The following is an 18,342-nucleotide window of genomic DNA, read 5'->3' as shown; positions in this document are numbered from 1 at the left end:
GTCCCTGCATCTTAGAAATTCAGAGAAGAGAGGGCCTCTGCCTTGGGAAGAGAAGACTTCTGGGGCCTCATTAGCAGTGGTGTGGCCAGGGCAGCAACAACAGATTGCTTTGCAGGGCCTCAGTGGCCTGCATAAATCCCGCCAATCAGAAGGGAAACTTTGTATGTTCTAATTTTCTATAAAGTGCTAAGTAAAAACAGCTTCATAAACATTAAAGAAAAGCCTAGCTGTTCAAAGCCATGTGTATGAGAGTACAACCAAATTCCTTTTGAAAAGTATGTGCTCAATCTGTTCCCTAGAGGAACCACTAGAAACTATCTGATTTCTACAGAAGAAACATTCAATTACACTGTTTTATGTCATGATATTTTGGTTTTGAAAATATTTTCTAGACAGAATTCTTCATCTAGTTTTTCACCTCTCAAACTTACTTTTAGAGCATGTGATTACTGTGGTTAATGCAACCGTGGAAGCTTGGTAGTGTTTTTTCCTCCACTTGTAAAAGCGAAGACATAAATCCTGCAACATCCACAGTGGTGGTGACAGCCGGGGGAGGGAGGAGGAAGACCCCTGCCTGACTCTCCTTCAGCAGAAATGCTTTCAGGACTGGGGCCTCAGAGGTGACGTCTCAGTCCCCACGGTGTTCCAGGTGTTTCTCCAATAAGAGCCAAATTAGTATCTGGAGAAGCAAGGACTGGAAGTTTCTATTTGGTTCGTAAAGAAAATGCGTGTTGGGTTTAGGCATTTTAGAAAAGTCAAAGAAAGAGATGCTAGACTGAATTTTTTCTCAAATTATTGCTGGTGTAGAAAGAGAAAGTCGAACTCGTTCGTATAGCTTTAAAGCAGTCCAAGGGGTGGAAATGTGAATGTCTGTGGCAGCCAGCAGCAGGCCCGGCAGAAAGGTCAGGGTGGGTAGGCTGCCAGGGCAGGTGTCCTCTGTGAGTCTCAGGTGGGCCGTCAGGGCAGGTGTCCTCTGTGAGTCTCAGGTGGGCTGCCAGGGCAGGTGTCCTCTGTGAGTCTCAGGTGGGCTGTCAGGGCAGGTGTCCGCTGTGAGTCTCAGGTGGGCTGTCAGGGCAGGTGTCCGCTGTGAGTCTCAGGTGGGCTGTCAGGCAGGTGTCCTCTGTGAGTCTCAGGTGGGCTGTCAGGGCAGGTGTCCTCTGTGAGTCTCAGGTGGGCTGTCAGGGCAGGTGTCCTCTGTGAGTCTCAGGTGGGCCGTCAGGGCAGGTGTCCTCTGTGAGTCTCAGGTGGGCTGCCAGGGCAGGTGTCCTCTGTGAGTCTCAGGTGGGCCATCAGGGCAGGTGTCCTCTGTGAGTCTCAGGTGGGCTGTCAGGGCAGGTGTCCACTGTGAGTCTCAGGTGGGCTGTCAGGGCAGGTGTCCGCTGTGAGTCTCAGGTGGGCTGTCAGGCAGGTGTCCTCTGTGAGTCTCAGGTGGGCTGTCAGGGCAGGTGTCCGCTGTGAGTCTCAGGTGGGCTGTCAGGGCAGGTGTCCTCTGTGAGTCTCAGGTGGGCTGTCAGGGCAGGTGTCCTCTGTGAGTCTCAGGTGGGCCGTCAGGGCAGGTGTCCTCTGTGAGTCTCAGGTGGGCTGCCAGGGCAGGTGTCCGCTGTGAGTCTCAGGTGGGCTGTCAGGGCAGGTGTCCGCTGTGAGTCTCAGGTGGGCTGTCAGGGCAGGTGTCCGCTGTGAGTCTCAGGTGGGCTGTCAGGCAGGTGTCCTCTGTGAGTCTCAGGTGGGCTGTCAGGGCAGGTGTCCGCTGTGAGTCTCAGGTGGGCTGTCAGGGCAGGTGTCCTCTGTGAGTCTCAGGTGGGCTGTCAGGGCAGGTGTCCTCTGTGAGTCTCAGGTGGGCCGTCAGGGCAGGTGTCCTCTGTGAGTCTCAGGTGGGCTGCCAGGGCAGGTGTCCGCTGTGAGTCTCAGGTGGGCTGTCAGGGCAGGTGTCCGCTGTGAGTCTCAGGTGGGCTGTCAGGGCAGGTGTCCGCTGTGAGTCTCAGGTGGGCCGCCAGGGCAGGTGTCTGCTGTGAGTCTCTCAGGAGGAGCAGCAGTGGTTCTACTTACAGGTGAAGCTTGGTTGGGGCTGCGATGCTCCACCACGTATATCTGGAATCTGATTTTAAGTAGAGAACCTCCTTTGCTGCACCTGACAAGCAGGCATTGCGGGGAAGACGCAGTTGTCGACTGCACTGTGTGCATGCCCACAGTCTCACGGTACAGGGGTCCTTTGACTACTAAAAGACTTAGGAAGAAAGCCACTGGGAACAGCCACAGAAGAGGGCTTGCAGCGCTTGCTACAGAGTTGATTTTTACCAAATGTTCATCTTATTCTGCTCTTCTCTGGGCTATAGACTCTTCTAATGGAGGAACCACTCAACTGCAAAGAAAGCCACTGACCATGCCAACAATGGTTACTCCTCCCTAGGTAACACCATTCAGAGTAAAGCCTATTTCTGCTAAGATTTTTAAGATTTAAGAATCCCAGAAGGTTCTCAGCTCACATGTACTTAATGGGAAGTTGGGGTGCAGAGGACTGCGATGGCTCATGTATTAAATAAAATCCTACTTCGTCACGTGGCTTCTCCCAATTCCACAGAAACCTCAAAGACAGATGTCTCACTGTGACACTGATGATCACTCTAACAAGGCAGGAAGCAGCAGGGCACGAGTCAGGAGACCCAGGTTCTTCTCTGGACTCCGATGAGTGAAAGCTGTGTGGCCGTGGACTTCATTATCTCAGCTACACCTCCTTCCTGTGACAGCGGAAGTAGCTGCTGCTAAAACATTTCTCACTGGATCAAGGATTTTTTATTAAGAGTTCATGGAACACTAATGTAATCACAATATCCAACTCTTTAAATTACTCGTCTTTTAACAACAGACATTTGTCAGTAACAAGCCAATATTGAGAAATTTTCGGTATGAATACTTATGCATTTCTTAAACTTGCTTTTCAAAAAATATATTTTTGAAATGTAACTTTAAAAATATGAAAATATCACTTTTTATTATACTTTCTCTTTTCATACAAATCTACAATAAGGGCCTAAGAATTAGCTGTGAAACATACAGTGTTGTTATGAATAGAAATCAGCTCACACAGGAGTGATTTGTCAATAATTTTGTCATTGACTTAAGCTGTGTGTGCACAAGTCAGAGGACAACTTGCTGGGGTCAGTTCTCTCCTTCTATCACGTGGGCTCCAGGGATCCTGCTCCTGTTGTCAGGGCTGACAGCACATTCCATAACCTGCTGAGCCATCTCACGGGCCCTGGAGTGATGTTTTTAAACTCTAGATGAAAATGGGAACTTTATTGACAGTTACAATTCACAGACATCTAATTCAACTTTCCACCCAAAGCTGGAATAACTGCTTTCTACCCCATGTTGACGGTAACGTCCCTAACTCCCTAGGAAAAGCCCAGCAGCACATGCCATTTTCATTGTTTCTCATTCGCCGAGAGCTTTAGTGCTCATCTCTTCCCTTCCTGCATGACTTGAACATCCCACGTCTTCCCTCCAGAGTCACACACAAGCAACACTCTTCTTCCACTTGGTAGCTCTTGGGCTAATTGGAAAGGAGGCATTTGAGCTTAGCATCTGCATTTGCAGCCAATCAGCTCCAGAAGCTCTGCCTCCCTCCTGTCTGCCCCTCCCCTCCTCCACTTGTCAATGATCTGACCCTGCTTTCCTTTTTTCCTTCTTCCACAGAGGTGGAGATCCACTGAGTATGAGATTTCAGACACATGCCTGCCTATGTAGTATTCTCAGGACTACCTCACCTTCCACAGCAGTACTTCTCGACCTGTGGGTCTCAACCCCTTGAGGTCAAATATCAGATGTTTACAATTCACAACAGTAGCAAAATTAGTTATGAAGCAGCAGCAAATAGTTTTATGGTTGGAGGTCATGACAACATGAGGAACTGTATTAAAGGGTATCAGGATTAGGAAAGTTGAGAACACTGTTCTAGAGCATTCCCTTCAGTTTTTTGTTTTGTTTTTTTAAGACAGGGTCTCACTATGTAATCCAGGCTGATCTCAAACTCAAAGAGATCCTCCTGCCTCCACCTCCAGAATTCTGGGATTTTGGACAAGTGTCACCATGCCTGACCAGCATTTGCATCTGGATTCACTAGTTGTCAACGTAAGTGAACACCCCGAGAATGTGGTAGAACTATCAACTCTCTTATATTCTAAACACTGTATTTCTATTGAAAGAACCAATTCCATTTCCCTGAGTCTCAAACTCTCCCCTAACATTCTCCCTTCCAATAGATCTAATTAGGATTAGGTGTGGGGCAGGGTGATAGACACACATTTTACTCACATCCATCAAGCAAATGACAACTAGAGAGTTCCCCTGTTACTTCCTTGGGGATTTGGTTCCTAGCTTTGGATCTGGATATAGCATTTTAACTCTATAGTAGATTAAAATACACTACCCTAGAAAAGCATATCCTTATCTTCCATGATTAGCCACGGCCTCGATTCATTTTTCTGACCCTTCTGCTTACCAAAGAGGAATACTGTTGACTAGAAGCAAGCAGGGATCCAGCCCAGAGCAATCATCTCATCAGATGAGTCGGATGCCCCTGAAATGCACTAATGCTTGTAGGATTTCCTTTCCTTTCCACATTTTCACTGGTGAAGAAAGATTAATTTTCCCATGTTAGCCATTTAGAGCTGTCAGGACCCTACTTTATATATTTCATTCATTTTAAGACAAGGTATCAAAAACTCCTAATTCCAGAGTTACTGTCACTTATGTCCTCATTTTATATAGGACACACATATGACTGATAATGTAACACTAAATGAAAGTGGCCATGGTTTGTTCACACCAAGTACTGGGTGTAATATAGGCTACCAGTGCATTCAAGTCCCTACTCTGTAAGACAGGCATTGTTGGTGACAAGTAAGGTAAGTGAGGCTTAGGCAAGAAAACCACACTATTCCATTCGCAGCAAGAAGCTACTATTGTCTGCAGGAATGCCAATTCTTCTCACCACTCTTCCATGTGTGGTTTTTTGGGACAGTCTGGAATTGGGTATTTGTCAGAAGGTCACCTGAGCTCCAGAGGACACAGCATGGCACACCATATGTCAATGCAAAGAACAGGCGTGGCTATGGCTCTCACATGAAGAGCACACTCTTGGGGGAAACAACCTGAGTGGTCCCTTCGCTCTGTGAGATGAAAATAAACATCTCACAACAGCATGGCTGGAATATTAAATAATTGCACGTTTGTAAAGCCATCTATGACAGCTCAAGACACAAAGTTGGCACAGAAGAGACAAGAATTAAGTGTTCTGCATTTTCAAATCCCAATGTGGGGCACACTGCCTCTGCTTACAACTCCACTGCCACCTTAATTGAATACTAAAAGGAGTGACATTATAGAAAAGGAATATCCTTTAAGTAACCTGTCTCAAAAGTGATGACCTTTTATTATTTGTGTGTGTGTGTGTGTGTGTGTGTGTGTGTGTGTGTGTGTGTGTGTAGAGGATGAGTATGTTGTGACATGTGCATGCCATGGAGCTGTGTGGAGGTTAGAAGACAACTCTACAGAGTCACTTTTCTCCTCCCACCTTACATGGGTTCTGGGGATTAAACTCAGATCATCAAGGTTGTGTGGCAAGTGCTTTTACCTTCTGAGCCCTCAACAGTGATGGCCTTCTTAATTAAAAGGGAAATGCAGTGCTTTAATAAGGAGAGTCAGGCGTTCCAGTTGAAGTGTTTTGCTGTTTTATCTTGTGGTGCTGGCCTCAAATCCAGGGCCCTGTGCCTGGCAGGTAAGTGTTCTACCACTAAGACACATTCCCAGTTCTCCAGGTGAACTGGAGAAGGCAGCCTAAGTGTCTCAAAACCAACACTGAGTGGAAAAGTTAATTGTGGAAGAGAAAGGAGAGAGGACATGGATTCCCTGACATGAATTCAAAGTTGTAAAGCACAAATATTTATGCCATGCAATTTAAGCACAAAAGTTCTCCTTGTTCCATGACATTTCTCTCTACAGCTTACCTCAGTTTCCCTGTCAGTAACCAACTCCCCTCACGCTGTGGAAGTGAGTACCAACAAGGACGGCTCTTATTGCTGAGAAGATGAGATTAGTTGCTTGTGTATCTGGTCACGCTCTTTCCATACAGGGGACAATCAGCTTATATTTTTCCCACTGTTGACCATATCTTTCAGTTTCTAAAATGTCCCTTCAGATGTTCATTTGGCCAAGAGACCAGACTAGGGTCTAAGGAAACAAAAGTCAGTCTCCTGGCCTGTGACTCACCCTTCTTGGATATGCTCATATAGGACAGGCATTGGACCTCAGGTACTAACACAGATCCCAAATTTAAACTTAGCAATGTCTAAATTTAAATTTTAACTTGGCAGGAAGATATAAATGTATTAAAATGTAGAAAATAAAATATGTCAGGGTTGGGGTGATAGTTCAGCCAGTAAAGTGACCAGGTGTGGTAGACCCATTTGTAATCCCAGCACTAGGGAGGCAAGACAGGCAGATCCCTGGAACTTGCTGGTCAACCAGACCAGCCTGCTTGGTGTGTTCCAGGCCAGTGAGAGACATATCTCAAAAACCAAGACCGTATCACAAGAACAGCTCCTGAGGAACAATACTTCAAGTCGATCTCTGACCTCCATACATGCATGCACACATGTGCATATGTATGCATGCATACACAAACAATATATCTCATGCATGTGCTTAAGTCATATTTGCTTCAAATCTCTTAACATTAATTCAGCAATTGTTTGAGTCTCTGATAGGCTAAGCATGAAGATAAGAACACAGTAATGAAGCAGTGAATCCACAGTAATGACTTCCTTTTGCTCAACTCCTCAGCCTGGGTCCCTGTGACAGACAGACCTGATGTGACAGTCACAAAGAGCAGCTGTGTGCTTTTGGAGGCTTTACACACTCTGTATAGGTCATCTACTTGTTTTGTAGCTTGTTCTGTCATTCAGTATTTGATGGCATCTGTTCACGGTGAAACCTACAATCTAGTTCATTCATCCACAGGCTGCATTTTACCATAGGAATCTAACACATTACTTATTTCCTGATGGATAGTTTAGTTATAGTTTTCTGTTATTATTACAAAAATGATGCTTTATAAAAATCTCTAATACTCATAAGTAAAAGTTTCTATGGGGAAAATCTAGTTGTGAAATTGCTATGCTGTTTAGGAAATGCATTTTTTAATTTTTTTGTGAAACCTACCCCACTGCTTTATAATATTTGTGAAATTTGCCACTGTCAGCTTTTAATCTTTGTCAAGTTCATGGGTAGGATGTGGTATCAGTTTGCATTTCACATTACTGCCGGAGGGAGTTGTGCGTGTCTTTACACGTTTATCAGCATACTATGAAAGCCTCCTCTTTAGTGAGCTGTTATTTCCATGACCATCACCCCACGCTTCTCATGGTTGCTTGTCCTCTTGCTTCAAAATCATTGTGTGTCCCGCATGCTACCTTTTTGTTATATTTACTGCAATCCCTTCTAGCTATCCTCATTTTTTAAAGCTTGGCCTATGGTATCTTCTCATCCATGCCAAGCACACTCTACCATTGACCTATAGTCCCAGCCTAACATATATTATGTTTTGTGCCAAGAAATTACCCATACCATACCCTCTATTTGCCAATAGTTTTAACGTTTCATTTTTCTTTAGCCTTTTAATGATCTAGAATTCACAGTGTCAGGGGGAGACCTGATTGTCTCAGCACAGTTCCATGTTCTGGACACTACCCTTATCAAGATCAACACCTGTCCATCTTTCCCCTTCTGCTTGCCTCATTTGGTTGTCTATTTAGAACTTTCCATGCCACTAGAACAAAACCAAGATGCTCCTTCCTGTGATCCTCATGACCAGAAGTCAGGTCGATTTGTCAACATGCTGGAGATGTCCCCATTCCTGTGCTTCGGCTTGGCTGTGGCTGTGGATGTATGCACTTGTCTACCTGCTCCTTACTGGAGGTCTGAGCCATGAAAGCACTTGAAGGCCCTAAGAAAAGTTTCCCAGCAAGCCATTAAAACCACATAATTTTGTTTCCCAAGTGGCTGCATAAACTAATTCCCACATCTCTACACAATTTGCTTCCAAAGCGTTGAAAAGTAGAAGAGACTAAGTTGGGTCTGTACAGTGCACAAAAATCTAATGTAAACTATTTTTCTATGATGTACATCAAGTCTCAGGAATTTCAAATATCATACATTTTCACAATACATAAACATGCCACAAATGACTGCAAAGTGTACAGTTTTCAAGATATCCCTTCTGCTAGTAAGCTGGCCTACGTTAACACTTTGTTTAGGAAAGGAAACACAGACATGAAGGGAGTTTGAGGCCCCGGTCCACCACTTGCTAGTTACAAATGACAAAATCCAGGTTTCAGGATTCCCCTGCCACTAGCAAGCAGGGCTACTTCAGCACTTGTTTTTACGATTCTGAATTTGTAACTAGACTCCAAGTCTTGGTATCCTCAAACATGGGAAAGCTACAAATCTGCTTATCAAATAGTATTCTCCCTGCGTCTCCTATGTGCAGGCTCCATTGTGGTTTGGAATCAGCAGTAGAGATGGCAGGGGAAATGCTCACTCTTACAGACTGGGTGGTAGAGAGATTTTTTTTTTTAAAGCAAGCATTAACAAGCTATCAACTAAACAGATGATGCCGGGATGTGTTTCTGTACACTAACATACCAAATAAACATGTGGTGTTATATTTCACAGTTTTAGGGTTGGGGCTAATCATAAACAAGGTATGTACATGGAATGCATTTTACTTGAAAGGGGGTGGATAGAGAGTCAAGCCATGGCAGACTGAGTCACTCTACCAAAAAGTGAAGCGTGAAGCGCTATGTTGGAGGGCAGTGTAAATTTTACCCAGAGACCCAGAAACTTCAGGCTGCATGGAGTCCCCCCATGCCTGTCTTCCACCAGTGCCTTACACAGTAAACTCACTCCAGCCAGGCTGGGTCCTAGTACTTGCAAACTGCATTTCCAACGATCCCGCCTGGACAACACAGTCTTTCATTCTCCACTTATTTTGTTCTCACTCATATTCTTCAATGTCTCGCCTATTTTCATTAGCTCTAAACTGATAGACAAGAGAAGCAATGCATTCTTTCTCTATAACACACAAATCCAATTATTTGCTATGCTTAGATTTAGTAACTGAAGGAATGAGGATGCATTGGGAAAGGCAGAGATGGAAGAAATATTCTTGAGTAGAGTGTTTTTAGGGGCTAAGGCCTTAGGCTAAGCACCATTAAGAAGCTCAAGTCAGGCAATTTGATGTGGGTGGTTGAACAAATAGCTATGGCTTAATCTGATTACAGGAGGCTCTCTGGATTGCCTAAAGCTGTTATTCAAATCCATGGCAGTTTTAGAAAAGCAGGCACTTTGCTATGACATGAGAGCTTCTACAGGGAGAATCACTCAGTAAGAAAATGGTTTTTTAAAATGCACATGCAAGCTGTGTTTCAGGTTTTCCTTTTTCATCAATTACATGAATAGAATTTTTGTAGCCTCAGGGATCTGAGGATGAGCCAATGAAACCTTCCCACATTTTCATTCTTCTGGGGTGGGGGCTTGGGAAATCCTGAATGTTAAATTTAACATCCATCTTCATAGGGATGTAAGGTTCTTTTTAAATGTAAATGTGTTTAAATTAATCAAAACAGTTGAAAACCTCTCTAATTCATGCATACAGGAAGTCACAGCTGTAAAGACAGCTGTAAAGTTGGAGATGCCCAAGCTTCAGTAAGCAATTGCCATCTGCCTATTGGGAAGGGCTTTACACTCAGTGTCTCATCTGAGCTAGTCTTCACTATGTATTCCATTCTAGAGATGAGAATGCTAAGCTTCACATGGCTAAACAACGTGGGGGACACAGAGACCAAGGAACTGAACCCAAGAGTATGGAACTGAAGAGAGAATTTTTAAAAACTAATGAAAACTAGTGAAAAGAATCAACATATTATTAGCTAAGCCCCTACATAAGCCCCATGTCCAGATGCTCAGGGCCTTGGATTGGATAGTAACTAGGTTAACCTTCCCACAGAATGCCTCTTCCTCACACAACCACCCTTATCTACCTCCTTCAAAATCTTACCTACATCTTACTCTCAAGTTTAGCACTCGTCCAAACCTGGCCTGACTCATCTCTTCCTGTCACAAAGCCCACAACTGTCCACATTAAAGCACTCACTGAACTATCCTAGCATGAACTAGGCTCTGTGAAGACACAGCCTTGTCCACAAAGTGCTCCCAGGATGACGTTTCTCAAATCCTTTACCTTCTGTGGTCTTACTGGTTATTTCCTCTACCTGTGAGGTTCTAGTCAGCTCTACACATTGTCTTCCCACACACCAAAACCGACCCAGTCACTTCCAGGTGGATCCCAACTCCTTGAGGCACACACTGAACATTTTTACAAGTACAAGCACTCCTCTTGGTTTCAGCTCCAGAGCACTAGGTTTCAAATTTGTGTGCACTTGATTCCTGGCATGCAGATCCCAGGCTCTTCCCTCAGGAGACAGACATTTGTAGGTCTCTTTAAAACCAGTTTTAAAAGAGTAAGTTACTCAATACAGAGAGTAGATATCATTTTTTCAAAGAAGAGCAAACGATTCATTCCAAAGTCTGCACTCAGGACTGTTGTAACAAAGGCTTGTTCTGCCATAGGAGGCAAGTGCTGATAAGATTAAGAGTTCTCTGCAGAAAGTCCTAACCCAGGGACTTTTCCACTTACTTTTTAAATTGGAAGAGGAAAAACACTTAGGAGCCAGTTAACCTAGTTTGCAAAATGAACTTGACAGCATCTAGCAACAGTGGCTGGTGGCTGAGCATACTACTATTTAAGGCTCACAATAGTTACTAGCTGTGGTTGCTTTGTGCTTGGCATTTGAAACAAACTTCAGCCTGTAAATTGCAAAATGACTTGTGATGAGTGCCATTTCTTTTTAGGAGTCAGAACACAAAAAAAGGCCAGAAAGGGGGCTGAGTGTATTGACGATACAAAGGAATAACAACTGCTCAGCCTCTGGAGTAGGATGTGAAAGAACCCCCTGGAACAGTTTGGATGGGATGCCCTAGTGGCATTTCTCCAGAGCTAAAAGTGCCCTCCCACTCAAGCTGAATTCGCCATGTCTTACCAAGGGCTATGAATCTGATTTCTAAGCCAAGAAATCCATGGGTCTGAGTGTCCTCCCTCAGGCAGTTTAAGGAAGGCCCTAAGATCAGGAGCAGGGTGGCTCGGGCACACAAGATGCTTCTTTTTCCAGACACAGAGAGGAAAGCCAGCTGAAGTGAATGCTGAAAACAGCACTCAGGAGGCTGAGGTGGAGTGGCAAGTTCCAGGCCAGCCTGGCTTATAAAGTGAGATCCTATCTCAAAACAGAACAGAACAGAACTGAACAAACAGTGTTTCTGCAATATAGACACATTCATCTTTAAAGGTACAAGTTAATTTAAATCTAACTCCTTAGTGTGATGGCCAATAAGTGTTCTGACCCTGTCAACTAAATAAGGGTCTCCAAGTAGTCCTAATACCTACAGAATTCAAAGATCTCACAAATCAAGTTCTGCCTAAACACACGAAAGATACAATATAATTACATATTTAAAGCACTGCAATTAAAACCAAATGATAAACTCTTAAGACATAAAATGTGCAAAGCTGTTGTCGTCATTTTTGGTGGTCTTAATATTACAGGTATTCTAATCAAACCAGAGACTACCTGACGCTTGAAAGCTACTCATCTACTATATGGGTGTTCCTGTTATGTAAGTAACACTTGTATGTTCCAGATCTTGTATATATGAAATGAAACTTTAATGTTTACATATTTAATATTTAAATGTGTGTGTATGTATACACACATTCAGGTTGACTATCTAAAACATTTTGAGTACTGACATAATGCCACAACTGACCTCATGCTATAGTCAAAACATAAGTATATTAAAATGTGTAAAATAGCCTTTAGGTTGTATACAAGATGTGTTATGGAAATAAATGAATTCTGTGTTTAGAATTACCATGCTCAAGATATGCCATTGTGTTAGGATTTGTGTTTACAAATACTTCAAAATCTTGAAAAAAATCCTAAAATCCAAGCTACCTCTGTTAAGAAGCATTTCAGAGAATGTTCAACCTGCATAGGCATCCATGTGTGTATCCATGTGTGTAACTCACTGGGTGGAAACTACACGGCAAAGTTACTCGCTTTGCCATTCTGTGTATAAAAATGGGACCATACTGAAATTAAATGTTGACTCTTTATAAATGTGTAAGAAGGTCCACTCATATTGGCTAGTGGATAAGGCACTATGGAGGAATGAAAAAGGTACCTCTGCATGTGACCTTGAACAAATTATCTTCTTTGAAACTCAATTTTCTTACCTATGCTGTAAGCTTAGTGTTGTAGGATTCACTTTCTTATGAGGGAAACTTCAAAATAGTATGTATAAAAATGCACTGAAAAACATCTAATGTTTTAGCTATATTAGAGCCTAATTATGTTTAAATGAGTACAAATATTAAATATTCACTAATACAAAATCGTATTGCTATACTTGCAGCATGGGCAGGGGCTCATGTCATTCTAGGGATGCACACTGAGAATATGCGCCCTCCCACATTTGGAGTCAGAGTCTGTCACTGAATCTAGAGCTTTCCAATGCAGCTAGATTGGCTGGACAGCAAGCCCATGGATCTTCTTGTCTCTGCCCCCTCAGTACTGAGATTACAATGTTCTGCACCATGCCTAGCTTTTGGGTTGTTGATTTTTATGTGGTGCCAGGAATCTGGATTCAAGTCCTCTTGCTGGCACAGCATCTCTTTACTGACCACAATCTCCCCTGCCTACAGTGTATTTAAAGTTATAATTAAACGGCCAACTACCACAAATATATGTGAAGTGAAAAGCTACCAGAAAATTCATAGATCACAGCTTTGTCTATATTAAGAAAATATTCATTTTTAATTTCAGTAAAAAAGTAACACTATAAATTTCATTACATATAAATAAGAATATAACCTGGCCTCTTTTACAAAGTACATTGTTAGATACAATTACAGAAATGCATGTTTTAGTTTCAGGAAGAATTTATGATTAGATTTTGTTTTTTAAAGTAATAGTATGATCACAAATATGACTGTGAAATGCAAATGCAGCTCCAGGATGATACACAGGTGATAGCTTATTAAATACAACACAGGCACAGGCCTGGCTGCCCTGTGGTAAAGCAAATGTTGCTGAATGCTATGGCATGCCACTGGCTGGAGGAATGTACTGTGTTTCTGCAAAGCAAATGATTATTCCTCAATAGACCCTTGCAGATAATGGAGAAAAAGCAGTGTGGTGGGAATCAGGAGTTCTGGCCTTCACATTCTCAACCTGCAATAATGTTTAGTGCCTATGATATGATAGCATCATCCCTAGGAGGATCACCTAATAGTGAGATACATTACTGAACACAGACAACACCTGTCCTCCGGAAGTTTGAATTCAGTAAGAGATACAAAGACAAAAGACACTATTAGTAAGTATAGGATTAGAAGGGGCCACGAGCACTTGAGTGGACTGTTAGTAGTTGTACTGAGGTGTATATGGAGAAGATAGGCAGGCTCCGCTTTCAGTAGCGTGCTTATAGATCTAATCACAGCGGTGGAAGAAGACAGATCCACGACTCTGCAGGGAAGAGCCCTGGCTGGGTCCCATCTGATGTTAACAAAATAATCATATGCAAAAGATTAACCCCACTTAGCAAGTTGGTAAACAGTGTGTCAGACCTGCCCCGAGGGACAGAACCAGTGGTCATCCAGCCAGCACTGAAGCTGGGTTTTCTGACCACCTGTCCAGTGTCCTGTGTCTGTGTTGTGCCTTCTCTGCTTCTCACCAAGCATCACTCAGTGGGAGGTCACCACTGTCATGGTCGCTGCTATTAATAATTGGAACCACTGATTTCTCTTGAGAGATTAAATGAAGCTCATGTTCAATAAAGTTATAAAAATGTTTTTCAGGATCAGTTTTACTTTTTTCTTTCTGTGGCTTATTTTCCTTTTTTTCTTAGATGGATAATTTTAATACCAGGCTGTCACTTAAAGTAATTATGATTCTTTAGATATTAGAAATGAACTACAAAAGAGAAACCATTCTGATTTAACATAAGAAAGAACTGAGGGAAGAATAGGGAGATGTAGAGACCAATGTTTCAATAACATCATTTCTCAGCAGAGGCAAGAAATTAAAAATCAAGAGACCAGAAAAAAACAAACAAACCAGAAACCTTGTAGGAAGGGTAAACATGGCAGAAAGAGTAGAGGTGAGAAAAACACTAGAAATAAAAACATTTCAAACAAAAACCTGAGAATATTGGACAAAAAACAACATGAAAGAAAAGAATGGACCAAGAATCAGATTTCTGACACAGTCACCTAGAGAGCCGGTGGAATTACCAGCAGCCTGAGTGCAGGCTGAAAGGTGAGCACCTTTCCTTGCCTAGTGCTGGGTCTAAGGTGGCAGCGAGGCTCTCATGAGTGGAAAGGGTCTCAGAGATAAGAGATGGATTTGACATGCCTGCTACTGAGAGCTGTTTGTCCAATGTAATGACTTCCAAAGCACGACCAACTAAAACACAGACAGCCACCCTGAACTGGCATGAGCTATGAGCATAAACACACTAGATTTTGAAAAAAAAAAATTGGAGGTTTGTTTCAGATAGGATTTCCTTTTATAGCCTAGGGAAGCCTTGAATTCACAATCCTTCTAAGTCTCCTAAGTGTTGTGATTACAAGAATGCACCACCATGCCCAGGACATACTTTGAAGATTTTGTGTGAAAAGGATGTGTAAAATGCCTTAGCTTTTTGTATTGGTTGCAAGTGGATGTAACACTCGCCTAGAGTGGGTTAAATGTTAAAATTGCTTTCCAGAGTCTCTTTTTCAAATGTGCCTACCAGAAATTCAGTCACATATATCCTTTATATTATATTTCTATTAGATATAATGGACTCATAAAGTACATATCTTATTTATTCCTCCCCCAAACCTTATAATATTGTATCTTGAGACAGTTGCTATTGCTCTGGCTGGTCCTATGGCTAACCCAGGTTGATCTCAATCTCCAGGCCCTCCTACTTCAGTCTCCCCAGATACTAGAATTACATGTATGCACTTCAATGTCCTGACATAGTATTACTTTTTATGGAAGAAAATCCTGAGGGCACATAGTTAAATGTGAGGCTGAGATTCAAACTTATGACACCAGATCACATCAACTTCAAAACAAGTCATGCTCTCAAGTCACTCAATGGTTAGATTTTAGACTTTAAATGGCAGAAGTAACAATTCATTAGAATGGTTCCTTGTCAGACTTAGTGATGACCTAATCTTATTACTCATAATTGAAAACAAAAATAGGTAAATGTGTGGCTTCTGATGTATGATGAGTTACCGACAATGTTCACACAGTTTCACTTTCTTGAGCTAACAAGTCTCCACTGCAGCTTCTTTCCTTGGTGAACACCTACTTGCAACAATTCCACGCCGCCCCCGACAGAAATTAAGTGGACCATATCTAATTGTTCAGCAGAGGAAAAACATCATTGACATAACCCTGAACAGAAGGTCCCTGTTTTCTGAACACAAATAAAATGCATGATACAGATAGACTTAACACATTTCCAACAATCTTTCAGACCACAGTCTTTGAACCTCCCAAACTGAAATGCATTTCATTCAACCCTTTACCAAAGAATTAAAATGTTGAGCTTACCCAGCTGGATAACATAAAAATACATTGTGCCTGGTATGGTGGTTCCATCCTGTGATCCTAGCACTCAGGCGGAGGCAGGAGGATTGAGAGCTTGAAGCTAGCCTGAACTAAGAGATTCTGTCTCAAAAAAAAAAAAAAAAAAAAAGAGTTCAAGAAAGAAAATCTTATTTTCTTATTTTTTTGCTAGAATCCTAACAGTAAAATCTCCTGCGATACAAATTGAAATTAAAAATGAAGCATAATTAATTTATGTTTAGTTCATTGGTTTTAATTTCAAAAAAAAAGCTTTAATTTCTATCTGGACAAGACAAGCTGCGGACCACCAGCTGTACAATCTTAACTCCATCACTTTCAAATCTTCCATGTCAATGCCATTGACAGTTTGTCTCTGATTATAATAAACACACTTCTCTAGACCAATAACAGACCACTGGCATAAATTTACACTGTGCAAAAGGGAAGAAAAGAAACTTGAATAGTATTTTTTGCCATTAGACTAGTTAGCAGAGTCATCTTTGACTCGGGTGTAGAAGAGTCTATCAACTGGCCCACTTACTTATGAATCCAACCCCCACCCTTTCCCCCTCTCTGCCCCAATTCTCAAAAGTGACACTGCTTGATTTGGACACAGATTTGAAAATGCTTATTGAAAAGGAGCTCAACCGATACAGAACAAAATTGTAAGACTTTTCCTTGACGTTGGCTCTTTTAAGTCAATGCCCATTGACTGCTTTATTGAGTTAAACATTCTTGGAAGCTTTCCCTAACTAAAATCTCTGGTTTACTTTGGAACAAAGGTTGTGGGATGGGGTGGGGGTGGAGGCGGGGGAGGGGGGGGGACAGAGAGCCAGTTAGCGCTAAAAATGCTCTGTCCACTGGGATGTCAGGAGACTCCAGTGGCAGAGGGAGCATGAGGCGGCCACCAATATTCTGATCAGTGAGTCCCTCCTGTCCAAGAGTAGAGTGTGTCACCGTCCTACACGGCACTTGAGATTCTCATCACCTCTGTCAAGTGTTCAGTTCTTGTAGTGATTCACATCAAGGACACTGCTGTCTCACATTTAGCATAGCACAAAGTACTTTCCTTTGCTGGTTTTGTTTTGTTTTTTTTTTTTTAAATAAATGAAATGTCTCACGCACTGTGGACAAAGACTGTTCACCAAAACTTGCATTTTGGTGATGGAGACATTCAACACGCTAAATAAAGAAACAGATTATAGCATGCTGATTAATAGAGAAAACAAAATGAAGGAGGTAGAGAGAATAAGAAAGTGACGGCTGGGCTGGAATTTTAGTGCTAAGACATTCTTCAATCAAGTAGAGAGGGTGTGGGAGGAGGGGGGCAATCTAGGGCTGCCTGGTGTCAGGTAGGGCAAGAAAAGCGGCAGGCGCTTCACGAATTTAGCAAGCCCTGAAGTGGAGGCGAAAAGACAAAGACCAATGAAGACAAATGCGGATTAGAAGACAATCGCAGGACTGGCGGACTTCTTTTCTTTAGCGGGGAGGTGGTTTATTTATTTATTTATTTATTTTGAGACAGGGTGTCTCACCGTGGCCCAGGCTGGCCTCGAACTCGCGGCAATCCTCCTGCCTCCGCTCCCCCCGGAGGGCTGGGACCGCTGCCCGCCCAGGACCGGCTCCCTCGGAGCCCAGCAGCACCCACGTCTCCGCCTTTGTGCCCAGGCGCCTGGCTTCGCGATGCCAGGAGGGGGGAGACCCTCGGCGAGCGGCTCGGGGAGAGCGTTGGGCCCCGGCTGCAGCGCCGACACGCCCCCGCGCCCCGTTACCCGCCGGCGCCCCGGGGAGCCCCGCGCCCGCACACCGCCGCCCCAACGTCCGCCCGCCGGGGACGAGGCGCGCGGCCCCACTCACTCACTCACCATGGCCGCGCGGCCGCGATGCGCTGTCCAGGGTAGCCGCCTTCCTCTGCGCCGCGCCGCGCGCCGCCCGCGCTAGTCACTCGCCCCCGCCCCCCGCCCCGCCGCGCGCCGCCCGCCTCCCCGCCCCCCTCGGGCGCGCGCCGCGCCCGGCCCGCTCCGGGCCGTTTCCTCCGCCCCGCGCCGCTCGCCCTCGGGGAAGGACCCGCCAAGGGGGAGGAGCCGGGGTGGTGGTGGTGGGGCGTGGTCAGCGAGAGCGTGGCCCCTGAGGCCTGCGCGCCCCCGCTCCGCGCGCGCCCCCGCCCGCGCCCGACGCGGCGCCCCCTGCCGGCCGGGCGGGGATGGGCAAGCCCGGCTGACGCCGTTGGCACGCGCCCAGGCGCATCGATCCATCTATCACCCAGGACCCCTGGAAAAGTCACCCGCAGCTCTCCACTCCCCACGACCCCCGCCAGCCCTGGGAGGAGGGGACCGGGCGAGGGTAGGCAGGCACGAAAGCCAGGTGATTTAAACTGGGCGCGCAGGTTCGCCCGATGTAGGTGGTGTAGCTACAGAGACGGGGTATGTGCTAGGGCGCGAGTGGTGCACGCCTGCGATCCCAGCACTTGGGGAACAGAGACAGGAGGAATAGGAAAGGGTTTAAGGTCAGTCAGCCTTGGCTTCTTAGTGAGTCCAGCACCAAC

The 18,342-nt window shown here is 44.3% G+C and overlaps 1 protein-coding gene across 2 annotated transcripts in view; it reads right to left on the bottom strand.

Moving 5' to 3' along the window:
• Elovl2 (ELOVL fatty acid elongase 2) overlaps positions 1 to 17,748 on the bottom strand; it is a 43,255-nt gene extending 25,507 nt beyond the window's left edge. Inside the window, exon 1 of one of the 2 annotated variants that reach the window (XM_059263130.1) lies at positions 17,663 to 17,748. In XM_059263130.1, the coding sequence (XP_059119113.1) occupies positions 17,663 to 17,665 (3 nt within the window). In that variant the 5' untranslated portion in view covers positions 17,666 to 17,748. Of the gene's footprint in view, positions 1 to 17,332; positions 17,554 to 17,662 lie in introns of those variants that run through there. The other variant, XM_059263131.1, reaches the window with a different exon arrangement.
• Positions 17,749 to 18,342: the final 594 nt, after the last annotated feature.

This window comes from Peromyscus eremicus, chromosome 5 (genome assembly GCF_949786415.1).
Source record: "Peromyscus eremicus chromosome 5, PerEre_H2_v1, whole genome shotgun sequence".
Taxonomy (NCBI): domain Eukaryota; kingdom Metazoa; phylum Chordata; class Mammalia; order Rodentia; family Cricetidae; genus Peromyscus; species Peromyscus eremicus.
Note: the sequence above shows the minus strand (reverse complement) of the source record. Positions and strands in the feature narration are given on the sequence as shown.